The 13,882-nt window shown below is 50.0% G+C and overlaps 1 protein-coding gene across 1 annotated transcript; it reads left to right on the top strand.

The window, feature by feature from the left end:
- Window positions 1–4,204: 4,204 nt before the first annotated feature.
- On the top strand, window positions 4,205–13,803 carry LOC307064256 (cytochrome P450 4B1-like; the record flags this gene model as incomplete). The annotated part of the gene is given in 17 exon segments (XM_079720735.1): window positions 4,205–4,248; window positions 6,245–6,296; window positions 6,300–6,369; window positions 6,543–6,587; window positions 7,143–7,210; window positions 7,213–7,269; window positions 8,259–8,383; window positions 8,664–8,815; window positions 8,970–9,076; window positions 9,864–10,054; window positions 12,030–12,130; window positions 12,133–12,162; window positions 12,936–13,000; window positions 13,101–13,217; window positions 13,362–13,369; window positions 13,621–13,727; window positions 13,730–13,803. Coding segments are annotated over 17 exon segments (1,413 nt in total).
- Between the last annotated feature and the right edge of the window lie 79 nt (window positions 13,804–13,882).

The following is a 13,882-nucleotide window of genomic DNA, read 5'->3' as shown; positions in this document are numbered from 1 at the left end:
CAAACAAATGCCCAGGACCAGATGGCTTCACAGGCGAATTCTATCAAATATTTAGAGAAGAGCTAATACCTGTCCTTCTCAAACTCTTCCAAAATATAGCAGAGGGAGGAGCACTCCCAAACTCATTCTACGAGGCCACCATCACCTTGATACCAAAACCAGGCAAGGATGTCACAAAGAAAGAAAACTACAGGCCAATATCACTGATGAACATAGATGCAAAAATCCTCAACAAAATACTAGCAAACAGAATCCAACAGCACATTAAAAGGATCATACACCATGATCAAGTGGGGTTTATTCCAGGAATGCAAGGATTCTTCAATATATGCAAATCAATCAATGTGATACACCATATTAACAAATTGAAGAAGAAAAATCATATGATCATCTCAATAGATGCAGAGAAAGCTTTCGACAAAATTCAACACCCATTTATGATAAAAACCCTCCAGAAAGTAGGCATAGATGGAACTTTCCTCAACATAATAAAGGCCATATATGACAAACCCACAGCCAACATCGTCCTCAATGGTGAAAAACTGAAACCATTTCCACTAAGATCAGGAACAAGACAAGGCTGCCCACTCTCACCACTCTTATTCAACTTAGTTTTGGAAGTTTTAGCCACAGCAATCAGAGAAGAAAAGGAAATAAAAGGAATCCAAATTGGAAAAGAAGAAGTAAAGCTGTCACTGTTTGCAGATGACATGATACTATACATAGAGAATCCTAAAGATGCTACCAGAAAACTACTAGAGCTAATCAATGAATTTGGTAAAGTAGGAGGATACAAAATTAATGCACAGAAATCTCTGGCATTCCTGTACACTAATGATGAAAAATCTGAAAGTGAAATCAAGAAAACACTCCCATTTACAATTGCAGCAAAAAGAATAAAATATCTAGGAATAAACCTACCTAAGGAGACAAAAGACCTGTATGCAGAAAATTATAAGACACTGATGAAAGAAATTAAAGATGATACAAATAGATGGAGAGATATACCATGCTCCTGAATTGGAAGAATCAATATTGTGAAAATGACTCTACTACCCAAAGCAATCTACAGATTCAATGCAATCCCTATCAAACTACCACTGGCATTTTTCACAGAACTAGAACAAAAAATTTCAAAATTTGTTTGGAAAAACAAAAGACCCCGAATAGCCAAAGCAATCTTGAGAACGAAAAACGGAGCTGGAGGAATCAGGCTCCCTGACTTCAGACTATACTACAAAGCTACAGTAATCAAGACAGTGTAGTACTGGCACAAAAACAGAAAGATAGATCAATGGAACAGGATAGAAAGCCCAGAGATAAACCCATGCACATATGGTCAACTTATCTTTGATAAAGGAGGCAGGAATGTACAGTGGAGAAAGGACAGCCTCTTCAATAAGTGGTGCTGGGAAAACTGGACAGGGACATGTAAAAGTATGAGATTAGATCACTCCCTAACACCATACACAAAAATAAGCTCAAAATGGATTAAAGACCTAAATGTAAGGCCAGACACTATCAAACTCTTAGAGGAAAACATAGGCAGAACGCTCTATGACATAAATCACAGCAAGATCCTTTTGGACCCACCTCCTAGAGAAATGGAAATGAAAACAAAGATAAACAAATGGGACCTAATGAAACTTCAAAGCTTTTGCACAGCAAAGGAAACCATAAACAAGACCAAAAGACAACCCTCAGAATGGGAGAAAATATTTGCAAATGAAGCAACTGACAAAGGATTAATCTCCAAAATTTATAAGCAGCTCATGCAGCTCAATAGCAAAAAGACAAACAACCCAATCCAAAAATGGGCAGAAGACTTAAATAGGCATTTCTCCAAAGAAGATATACAGACTGCCAACAAACACATGAAAGAATGCTCAACATCATTAATCATTAGAGAAATGCAAATCAAAACTACAATGAGCTATCACCTCACACCAGTCAGAATGGCCATCATCAAGAAATCTAGAAACAATAAATGCTGGAGAGGGTGTGGAGAAAAGGGAACACTCTTGTGCTGCTGGTGGGAATGTGAATTGGTACAGCCACTATGGAGAACAGTATGGAGGTTCCTTTAAAAACTACAAATAGAACTACCATATGACCCAGCAATCCCACTACTGGGCATATACCCTGAGAAAACCATAATTCAAAAAGAGTCATGTACCAAAATGTTCATTGCAGCTCTATTCACAATAGCCCAGAGATGGAAACAACCTAAGTGTCCATCATCGGATGAATGGATAAAGAAGATGTGGCACATATATACAATGGAATATTACTCAGCCATAAAAAGAAACGAAACTGAGCTATTTGTAATGAGGTGGATAGACCTAGAGTCTGTCATACAGAATGAAGTAAGTCAGAAAGAGAAAGACAAATACCGTATGCTAACACATATATATGGAATTTAAGAAAAAAAAAATGTCATGAAGAACCTAGGGGTAAAACAGGAATAAAGACACAGACCTACTTGAGAATGGACTTGAGGATATGGGGAGGGGTAAGGGTAAGCTGTGACAAAGCGAAAGAGAGGCATGGAGATATATACAGTACCAAACGTAAGGTAGATAGATAGTGGGAAGCAGCCGCATAGCACAGGGAGATCAGCTCGGTGCTTTGTGACCGTCTGGAGGGGTGGGATAGGGAGGGTGGGAGGGAGGGAGACGCAAGAGGGAAGGGATGGGGGAACAGATGTATATGTATGACTGATTCACTTTGTTATAAAGCAGAAACTAATAAAAAAAAAGACGCAGACGTAGAGAATGGACTTGAGGACACAGGGAGGGGGAAGGGTAAGCTGGGACGAGGTGAGAGAGTGGAATGGACATATATACACTGCCAAATGTAAAACAGATAGCTAGTGGGAAGCAGCCGCATAGCACAGGGAGATCAGCTCGGTGCCTTGTGTCCACCTAGAGGGGTGAGATAGAGAGGGTGGGAGGGAAACGCAAGAGGGAGGAGATATGGGGATATATGTATATGTATACCTGTTTCACTTTATCATACAGCATAAACTAACATGCCATTGTAAAGCAATTATACTCCAGTAAAGATGTTAAAAATACATAAATAAATAAATAATAAAAAAATAAAGGTCAAAGCTTTTCCCAGTTTGGTGGGTAATAAAAAAATAAAAAAATAAAATAAAGGGGTCTTGGAGGATGGATAGGAGAATACCAGTTGGCAATGCTAGAAAAATTTTAATGTATTAGCAAATCCATGGATATCGTACATAAAAAAGCCAGGGATGAGGACACCATCGTCAACCCAACACTTCTCTCACTTTTCTCAGCGTTATCTCCTTCAAGATCATATCCAAGACCCAAAATGCAGAAAGTAAAAAAAAATGAATTTCAAGGAGAATTACTTGGAAGGGATCCTCCAAGGGGCCCCATTTCCTACAGATCTGCTCTTCCACCTATTTACCTCTTACTCCCAACACCCTCCTCCTTTGCCTGTCCTCGTGACAGCTAATTCATTACACAACCCATGAGGCCAGAGCTCTTTTCTTTCTCCCCTAAATCCTGGGCTGCGTCCAAACTCCAGGGCATGTAACCACTTACATTTATTCCTCTCCACTTTCCCCCAGTTCTGTGGTTGCTCTCCATCCCCCTCTGGGCACCCCTCCCCCCACACACAGGGACGCTTGGACTCCAACTCTTTCCCTTACTTGGTTCAGCACCAGCTTTTCGCCCACAGCATAGGGGCAGTAAGGGAAAGACCTTTGAAGTGGGAGAGCCTGGGTTTGAATTCTGCTTGTACCTCTTTCTTTCCCTCCCTCAGTCCTCGGCTTCTTCTATATAGGTGGGCTCACAATGCTCGGTAATAGTGAACACTAGTGAGCACTTCCTATGTTCTAGGCACTGAGCAAAGCCCAGTATATCATTTCTCCCACAACAATCCTACAAAACTGATTTTAAAAAAATCCCCATACTCTAGAGGAGAAAACTAAGGCACAAAGAGGTTAGCTGCTTGCTCAGGGTCACTCTGTTGGCAAGAAGTAGAGCCAGGATGCAAACTCAGGGAGTCTGCTCCAGAGGCTTTGCTGTTAACCGTGAACGTAAAGAGATGACTAGTGGGTTGAGCCTCTGTTCCATACGTGACAGCCCCCTAATTTTCCAGGGGCTTTTCATGCTTGATCTGTTTTCCAGTGTTTCCAAGTAGCAGGAGAGTGTTTCAGGTTATCAACTCCATGTACTGGTATAAATGCAAGCCTCACTATCCAGGGCTCCTTTTGTGAGAAAAGGTTAGGCAAACCATGTGCTTACATGGAGCAGTCATTGAAAATGATGTTTATGGAGACTTTTCAATGAGCTTATAACAAAGTGATCAAAGCAGACTGTACAACTCTCTGTAGCGTATGAGCTAAACTCAAAAAAACTGTGTCATCTGTGGTCAATATTTATTAACCAGTAAATATTTTTCCCATTCATTTGGTACCCACACAACCCAACCAAAAACTCGTTGAAGGTTGTCACTAGGCGTTCTATACCCTTATACCTTCCATAGCCTGGACCAGAGGACTGTGCCTACTGCTGATGCCCAGTAAATACTTAGTGATTTGATGAACAGATGAAGGAGGGACAAGCACAACTTTGCACTAGTTAGATCATCATTTTCAACAGACTAGGGTCAGTTTTGGGTGTCATATTTTTTAAAAAGGAAATGAATGTTTTTATTCCAGGATGCTTCCTGATTCAGTTTATAGGCAATAGAAAGGCAGAAAAGGGGATGTAGTCAATTCCCAAGGCAGAAGCTTGAAGCGATTACTGCTATGGGGAGATCACTCCAGGCACTTATTGTTTTCTGTGTTTGAAAAAGTTGGGTTTCATGCTGATGCAATTTATCATATCGTGATTATTTTTACTCTCCTACAAAGACTGCAACTTCCAGGCAAAAGTTTTTTAAACCTAAATATTTGCTTGCTTTCCCCATCCATTGCAAGGCACAGAGCTATTCTGTTTATTTTCACCTGGGTCAATCTATATCATCACTTTTTACCTGGAATGAGATACAGAAGTGATTCTGAGAAAGTAAGGTATCTTACTCTGTACCCTGCACGACACAGGCAGTATAAGCAGGAAAGGTTTAAAATTATCTCCTTCACGTTTGCATAGTGCTTATACTTTCCAAAGCACAGTCACAATGACTCCCCAATTTACCAGGTGTTATTAACCTTGGTTTATGGATAAGAAAACAGGGCCAGACATGTCAGTTGACTTTTCAAGGCACAAAGCAAGTAAGTGTCAGAGTTAAGACCATCACCTCAAATTTCTAACTCCAGGTTTGCTAATACATTGCTCTCACTCATTTTGTAGCTACTTGCTTTGTGCTGGCATGGTGCCAAGTGCTTTCTCTATGTTGTCTCTTCATCCTTTCAATACTCTGTCCTAGAGCACACACCACCCTCTGGACAATCTCTCCAACCTTATCTCAGGCCACTGTCCTACGTAGTGGCAGCTCCTGGGAGACACCATACTTTTTCCTACTCCAGACTCTGTGCTTGCTGTTCCCTCTCCCTGGAATGCTCTTCCCTTACTCTTCACACAGTCAGCTCCTTATCATCCTTCCGGTTTGACCTTGAATGTCCTTTCCAGCAAGAGCCCATCCTGGGTCACTCTATCTAAGCAGGGCCTCCCGTTGGTCTCTCTCCCAACGCTGTATTTATTTCCTTCTTATTACTCACTACTTTCTGCAATCTTTTTACTTTGTTGTTTACTTGTTTATTATCAGTCTTCCCCCCATAGAAGGAAAGGGCAGGATCATGTTTCTCTCATTCCCCTGAGACAGGGCTCTGCACATAGCAGGTCCTCAATAAAAATGTGTTGCATGACATAACAGGGCTCGAATCAAGGTGGTTTCTGTATTGAACAAGAAGCTGGAATTCTCATTCTAATAAAAAACGTTGATGCTGAAAAGAAACCTCTTTCTGGCTACAGTGGAGATAGGCGTTTGGTGGCAGGCACCAGATGGAAGTAGCTTGACCAGTTTGTGGTTGCTGGGCTCACCCAGGGGCAATAAGAAGGTGGCTTGGACTTAGAGCAGTGGTTATGGGGCTGGAGAGGGGACTGAGCCCAAAGGTGTGTAGGACAGGGAGACTGGCTAGGAGAGGGGGTGCAGGAGGAGGGAGTGGGTGCTCCCTGGGCCTTCCTGGGCAGCCTCCTCTCTTCCCCGCTGGCCTGGATGGTGACGCTGGGTTCCTGAGTGGCCTGGCCTTCCTTTGCCATTTCAGATCCGGCAGATGGGAAGTCTGGACAAGGTGGTGTCCCTACGCCCACCCAGTCTAGTTGGGACAGTTCCTTGGCTTCCTGAACATCTATGACACTGACTACACCAAAGCTGTGTACAGTCGAGGAGGTGAGGGCTCCTGGGAGAAGGTGGAGCTTCCTGAGAGCAAAGGAACCATGTGGGGAGGGGTCCTGGGCCTGTGCCCTAAGTCTAGGCAGCTGAGGTCCCCACCTTATTTATCACCAAGCATCCTCCGGAAATCCCCAGTCCTCACTTGACCCAAGCTTCTCTTTGTCCTGCAGACCCTAAGGCCCCGGATGTGTTTGACTTCTTCCTCCAGTGGATTGGTGAGTGGGCACCTGCCTTTCCTGCCCTTGGTGCTGGGTGAGCAGGAGCCTTCCCTGTCCGGACCTCCCTGCCCAGTGCCCACTCTGGTAGTTGTTCCATCCACCGACCACCCGGCCCCCAACTGCCTATGCTAAGCTCAGCTGCTCAGTAGGAAGCGCGGGAGAAAGCAGGAGAGCTCCAGGCTGCCAGGGAGGTGGGTCTCAGGCACCTTCTCCTGCCAGAGTGTCTCTTCCCTAGAGAGCCAGGGCAAAGGCTCTGGACAATGCGTCCCTGTGAGGAACAGCTTCCTGGAGGAGGCGGCACTAGAGGTGATCCAGGAGGTTTTATTGGTGGAGCTGGCTGGGGTCAGGGCCTGAGGAAAGGAGTGGTGGCAGGACCCAGGCTGGTGTCACCAGAGGCTGCGAGGCTGTGTGGCTGGAAGGCAGAGCTGGGTTGGGATGCGAGGCTGGGCAGGGAGGACGGGGGCGGGGTTGGCTGTGCTTGGCCCCGGGCTGCCAGGGATGGGGCAGGATTGTGTGACCTGCCCGGCCTGCCCTCCCCCATCCCTTCCCCAGGGAAAGGCTTGCTGCTCCTCCAGGGGCCCAAGTGGTTTCAGCATCACAAGCTACTCACACCTGGCTTCCCCATTACGTGCTGAAGCCCTACGTGGCCGTGTTCGCCGAGTCTACATGTGCCATGTTGGTGAGCTCCCCGTGCCAGACTCCTGGAGGCTGTGCTGCAGGGCCAGTTTTCCCTGGGGGAGGGCAGTGAGGAGAACTGCTGAGGCCCCGAGGCCTGTTTCTGTGTGCAGTAGCTGTGCGAGCCTTGCCCTGCCTGACACCTACTGCAGGCTGGGTGCTGACCAGGTGCTGAAGCTCCAAGTAGCCAGGCAGCCCCGGCCCTTGTCTCCACCAGAAGACCCAGTCCTCCCTCTTCCCAGATCAAAGGGCCTCTGTGAGACCCCAGTAAATCTCCTACTGTAGCCGATTTGAGGACTGCCTCTACTTGAGAATATTAGGAAGACCTTCCATGTCTAAAAAGTGTCTCCTCATTCTCGGCCTAGCACAACCGCCTGAAATAACATCAAGAGCAACTCATCTCTAAAATGGATGCTGGGGGACTTCCCTGGCTGTCCAGTGGTTATGACTCCGTGCTTCCAATGCAGGGGACACGGGTTTGATCCCTGGTCAGAGAACTAAGATCCCGCGTGCCACATGGCGTGGCCTAAAACATAAAATAAAATTTTTTAAAAATTAAATTAAATTAAATATAAAATAAAATGGATGCTGTGTATCAGGGGTCCAGCTCAGAGTCTTAAGGCCGGATAATCCCCAGACGTTACTCAGGCTGGTCTTTCCCTTTGCAGGAGGCTCGTCCACAGGATCACTGCAGGCCTGACTTACACACAGACTGTGCTGGGGAGCTCACCACCCCTCGGCCCTCCTCTCCCCTTACACACAGCTGCCTGGCTGGGAAGAAGTGTCTGTGTGTGCTGGGCGAGGCTGCCTCCTGGTTCTGCCCTCTGAGCCTGAAGCCTCTTCCCTCCACCACCCCCCTAACAGCAGGATGGAGGCCAGGCCAGGGGCCGGGGGTATGCGGGGGGAGGACAGCGGTGGGTCCTGGAGGGCAGGTGTCGGGCACCCAGCCTGGCTGGCCTCTCTCCCTCATCATCTTCCATCTCTGGGTTCTAGGACAAGTGGAAGGAAAAGTCTCGTGAGCATAAGAGCTTTAACATCTTCTGTGATGTGGGCCCCATGGCGCTGGACTCGCTCCTGAAGTGCACCTTTGTCAGAGGAAAGAGCAGCCCGGGCCACAGGTCAGGGGCCCTCGGGGCTGACCGCAGTCTCCACCCAGGCTGGCTTGGTGGGGCGAGGTGGCAGGACTCCCAGGCCCTGGTCTGAGAGGAGATAGGGTCCTGCCCTAGGGAGCCCAGCTCAGGTGGAGCCGGGCCTTTCCCATGGCTTTGGTGGGAGGCTAATGGCAGGGAGAGGACGGGCAGAGAGCGCAGTGGCTGAGGCTGGATTGTGGAATGGAGCCGCTCGGGGGCTCTGCTGGGGGTCAGTGTCTGAGCATCCCTCCGTCCCTCCGCTGTGCAGGGACAGGAGCTACTGCCTGGCGGTCAGCGATCTCTCGCTGCTGATGCAGCACAGCTTCAAGTCCTTCCAATACCACAAGGACTGCATCTACTGGCTCACCCCGCAGGGCCGCCACTTCCTGCAGGCCTGCCAGGTGGCCCACGACCACACAGGTGGGAGCTTCCTGCACGGCCCACGCACAGGAAGCCCAGGTTCTAGTCTAGCTCCTCCTGGCCCCTGGGGGACCCCTCCCATTGCAGGACATCCGTTCCCCCTTCGGGCAGAGGGTGGGTCCCCAGGCAGTGACATCCTGTGCTCCCGGGACAGACCAGGTCATCAGGGAACGGAAGGCAGCCCTGCAGGACAAGAAAGAGAGGGAGAAGATCCAGAGCCGGAGGCACCTGGACTTCCTGGACGTTCTCCTTGGGGCCCGGGTAAGTGCACAGTCTCCCGCCCTGACCTGAGAACTTGTCCCACACGGGTCTTCAGAGCGTCCTCCTGGGACAGGGCTCGCTGAACAGCAGCAGGGGCTAAGCATTTTCTTCCTCTTTCCCTAGCACATATGACCTGTTTCTTGTCCCATGATACATATCAGCAAAGGCTCAGAGGTGGGAAGGGGCTGGCTGTGGCTGGCCGTGGCACTGGGGAGAGATGTAGTGGCAGGGATGCTGGGTCACATGCCTGAAGACCAATTCCAGACTTCTAAGACTCTGAAGAATCTTAGCACCCACGAATCTTACAGTCTTAGGCTTTATACATTACTTATTCATTCATTCACTCATTCAGTTGGTCCTTTATTCACTCACTCCACAAACTCACTGAGCCCCACCCTGGGTTAGTGTCCGTGCTAGGGATGCAGACGCTGAGAAAGCCTTGGCCTTGGCCTCCAGACGCTGACGGTCTAGTGCAGGAGACAGGAGGTGGACATTGACAGACCTCTTCCTCCTCCGGGTGGTATTCTGTGTGTCAAGTGAGCCAAGATGACAGGGCTGGTGAAGTCACAGGTCACTTGGCCAGAGGGGTCAAAGAAGGCTTCCTGGAGTAGGAGGCATCCAAGCTGTGCTTGGGAGAACAGATAGGAATCTAGGGGAAGGTCCTCACCCCCAGTCTGAAAAGGAGCTTTCCTCCCTCCCCCAGACCTTCATTTGACAGCTACTGTTATGAGGTCTTGTTGGAACCTACCTCAGATGCCTTGGGTCGCATTGTGCCTTTCTGACCCAGGATGAAGATGGGATCGAGCTGTCAGATGCAGACCTCTGGGCCGAGGTGGACACGTTCATGTTTGAAGGCCATGACACCACCACCAGTGGCATGTCCTGGTTTCTCTACTGCATGGCCCTGTACCCCGAGCGCCAGCATCGCTGTCGGGGGGAGGTGCGAGAGATTCTTGGGGACCGGGACTCCATCCAGTGGTGAGTGAGGCTGTGGGTGAGCCCCGTCTGTCCTGCTTCCCGGTCCCAGGGAAGAGCTGTGCTTACAGGGCCACCCTGGAAACCAGGTGACGGCAGGTAACCCTTGTCCTTTTCCCCTTCAGTGCTGTGGCTTTGTGGGGAGCTCTGCATGGACACAGCCCTGAGCCCTTTCTCTCAGAACAGACCCTTTTCAGATGGGAGTCATGGAGACAAGGTGGTGAGCAGGAGGCTGACCTGTGTTCCGGCTCCCTCTGCTGGCAGAACCTGAGAACCCTTCTGGCTTCCTGGACAGAGCAGGCAGCACCAGGAGAGGAAGGTTTGGAAACTGAGGATGCACAGAGCTGGGGTAGCCAGGGAGCGGATTCCCTCCCATCTGCCTTTGGATGGCCGTGTGCAGCCTCTAGACTCCTCTGATGAAGGAGAAAAGGCTGTTTCCCAAACTCCATCACTTCAAAACTTGCAACTGTTTTCCGTTTCTTGGTTCAAGCTTGAGCTCACCGACACGACACGGGTTGACGCTGACCTCTCTGTGCAGAACGAGCTTTGGCGATCTCCCACGGACCCCTCTCCCAGCTGTGCCCTCTGCCCCGTCTCCCTTCCTCCCCTCAGGCCTTCGAGTCCTGTCACCTTTCTCTCTTTCTCACAGGGCTAGGCACAAAGCAGGGGCTCCGAAAATGCTCAATCGAGGGGAGACACTTTAGATTCACTGAGGGAGACTGACTGAGAACTCCAGCATCCGGGTGAAGGATGTGTGGGGGTTTTTTTGTTTGTTTTTTTTGAGGTTTTTTTTTTTTTGCGGTACCCGGGCCTCTCACTGCTGTGGCCTCTCCCGTTGCGGAGCGCAGGCTCCGGACGCGCAGGCTCAGCGGCCATGGCTCATGGGCCCAGCCGCTCCGCGGCATGTGGGATCTTCCCGGACCGGGGCACGAACCTATGTCCCCTGCATCGGCAGGAGGACTCTCACCCACTGCCCCACCAGGGAAGCCCAGGATGTGTGGTTTTATTGGTAGGACACTGGAAACCTACCAGGGTGTGTGGCCCTGTGCCAGGCGCTCTCCGGGGTGTGGGTGCGGAGGGGGTGGAGGCACGATACTGCCCTCGGGGAGTTTTCAGAAAGACAGACTCACAGAACCAAAAAGCTAGAGAAAACTGCAGAACTGGGTAAGACTACGTGGCCCCGTGTTGAGAGCAGAGGAATCAAAAGGGGTGGGCCTGAGTTGGCTTCCTAAGGAGTCCTGAAACTCAGATAGGCAAAGGGGGAGAGCTGGGCCCTCCAGGTCGGGGAGCAATGTGAACACGGCCTGGGGGCAGGGAGTTGAAACGTATTTAATTCTCATTTCATTCCATTTCAAACTTGAAGCAACTTAAAGGACACCTATTCAATGAAATGTAGAACACACATGAACAGTGAGGACCAGGGGGAATAAACCCTAGAGCTGGGGCTCTGTAATAAGGTGTTGCACAGTAGTTATAGTTGGACCACATTTGGGTCTGAGCTTCCTAGTGGCAATATATTCCTATATATAGAAAATTACTCACCCTCCTGTGAGCTTGTCACTGTTTATGCATTTCTTGCTTCATTTGACCAGTGTATATCAGCCCCTGTTCCTCTCCATTCCAGCTCCCCAGGGAAACCAAGCAGAACCTAAAGAACTGTCCCTTGTGGGGTTTCTGTGGGGCCCTGAGAGACCCAGGAGTGACCTTGTGTTTGACGGCCGGGAGCACATACACCCCTAGGGTCCTGTGCTTTCCCTTCCTAGCAGTGCAGGTGAGGGAGGGATGGAGAAAAGTGGAGCTAGACCCCTGGGTCTGAGTGGCCACCCTATGTCCAGCCTGGCCTGGACACTTGGAGCACTCGTGTCCCTCTGACTCTCGGGTGTGTGATGGTGGTGAAGAGAGGAGCTGGGGCTGGGCCCGCCTTCCCGCAGGACCGTGTTGCTCACAGCCCAGAAAAGCCTGGCTGTGTTGCTGGCAGCGATGATCTGAGGAAGATGACCTACCTGACCATGTGCCTCAAGGAGAGCTTCCGCCTCTACCCCCCTGTGCCCCAGGTGTACCGCCAGCTCAGCAAGCCCATCACTTTGTGGATGGTTGCTCTCTACCTGCAGGTGGGATGGGGTGGATTCTGGGTGGAACCGGAGTCCTTGCGGTGCTCTCTGTACCGTCGCACCAGTGGGGAAGAGCCCAGGCTTTGTGTTTGGCCTGCGTCCAAGTCCTAGCTCCACAAGGTAGGGGTAAATCTCTCCAGCTCTAAGCCTCTTCTCTCTCTTCTGTACCTGGGGATGAGAAGGGTCCCTGCCTTACTGGGTTGTTCTCAGGAGGAAAGAGACAACTTTTGTGAGGGCTGTCATGTACCACCAAGCAGGTAGGGCCCTGAACAACTTCAGGAGGCATCATTCACTTCGGGTACGATGCTGTGCAATGTCCAGCCTGTCCAACCGTGTGTGGTAGCTTTGTAAGGAGTGTTTAATGCTGGATCTGACACATAGTGAGCACCAATGAATGGTAGCTGTTACTGCTGAGAGCATAATATCATGAACAAGTACTTCCCTTGAGAGTCAGTTAATGGAAACCAGAAAGTGTGTGATAGTCCTTGCCTGTCCTACCTCGTGGTGGGGTGCATCAGTCCTTTTTTCCTTTTCCTTTCTACAAATGTCTATGTCAAGTGTTGTGCGCAGTGAGGGGGCTGCAGGAAGTAGGTGTGATGATGATGATAAGCATTTTGACGTGTTGAGGGTTGTCGTGTACTCTTTGTCACTGGCGGTGCTCAAGGAGGGGCTGGTACCCTGTTAGGGGGACGCTAGGGGATTCTGGCCCTGTGAGGAAGTGGGCCTGGCTGCCTCACGACCACCTGGTCACCAGGCCTCTGCTCTGCCCACAGGTAGCCTGATTTCTCTGCACCTCTATGCCCACCATAGGAATAGTGCAGTGTGGCTCGACCCCGAGGTACGCCATCCCAGGGCCCAGAGGTCAGACGGGGTGGGTGGCTATGGGGTCAGCCTGCCCTAGGACCTGGCAGATATTTAAGCAAGGCCTGTCCCCTCAGGTCTTCGACCCCCTGCCCTTTTTCCTGGAGAATGTGGCTGGATTTTTGCCTTCATTCTGTTCTCTGCTGGGCCCAGTTAAGGAGAGCCTAACATCCCTGGTCCTCTGGACCAGGGAAGTGAGGATGGAGGATGTCGTTGGGGAGGCATCCTGTGGGGGAACTCTGGGATGAGGGGGACCATGCTGGGTGTGCAGTGACCCTGATGCAGGGGAAGTTCCAGGGACCTTCCTCCTACCATTAGCATAGTCTTGTCCTTGGCAGGTGGGTGGGTGAGTCGTTCCAAGAGAGACCCCCTAAGCCACAGCCCACAGTGTGAACCTACCTGGTCTGGGACCCTCACCATACTCCCAGGATCTGTTTCTTAAGCCCAGGTCAATCAATCAATCATTCAATTGATCAACTGATCAATCAATCAATTCATCCAAAAAGAGCTACTGATTTCTGCTGGTCGCTTAGAGCACTGGTTTTCATCCCTCTGGACACCCTGTAGCCTGATGTCATTTTTTGCTGCTCGTCGCAGGAACTGCCTTGCACAGCAGTTTGCCATGAACAAGATGAATGTGGTCACAGCCCTCTGCTTGCTCTGTTTTGAGTTTTCCCTGGACCCCTCAAGGCCACGCATCCAGATACCCTGCACTCCAAGAATGGCATCCACCTCCACCTGAAGCCCCTGGGCCCCGGCTCTGGGAAGTATATCTACTGAGAGTAGGGCCCCAGCCAGCCCAGGTTGTGGCCTCTCCCTGGGTGCTGCCATCTCCAAGCTGGGTTGTAGAGTAGCTGTG

The sequence above is a fragment of the Hyperoodon ampullatus genome (genome assembly GCF_949752795.1).
Source record: "Hyperoodon ampullatus genome assembly, chromosome: 2".
In the NCBI taxonomy this organism is placed as follows: domain Eukaryota; kingdom Metazoa; phylum Chordata; class Mammalia; order Artiodactyla; family Ziphiidae; genus Hyperoodon; species Hyperoodon ampullatus.
Note: the sequence above shows the minus strand (reverse complement) of the source record. Positions and strands in the feature narration are given on the sequence as shown.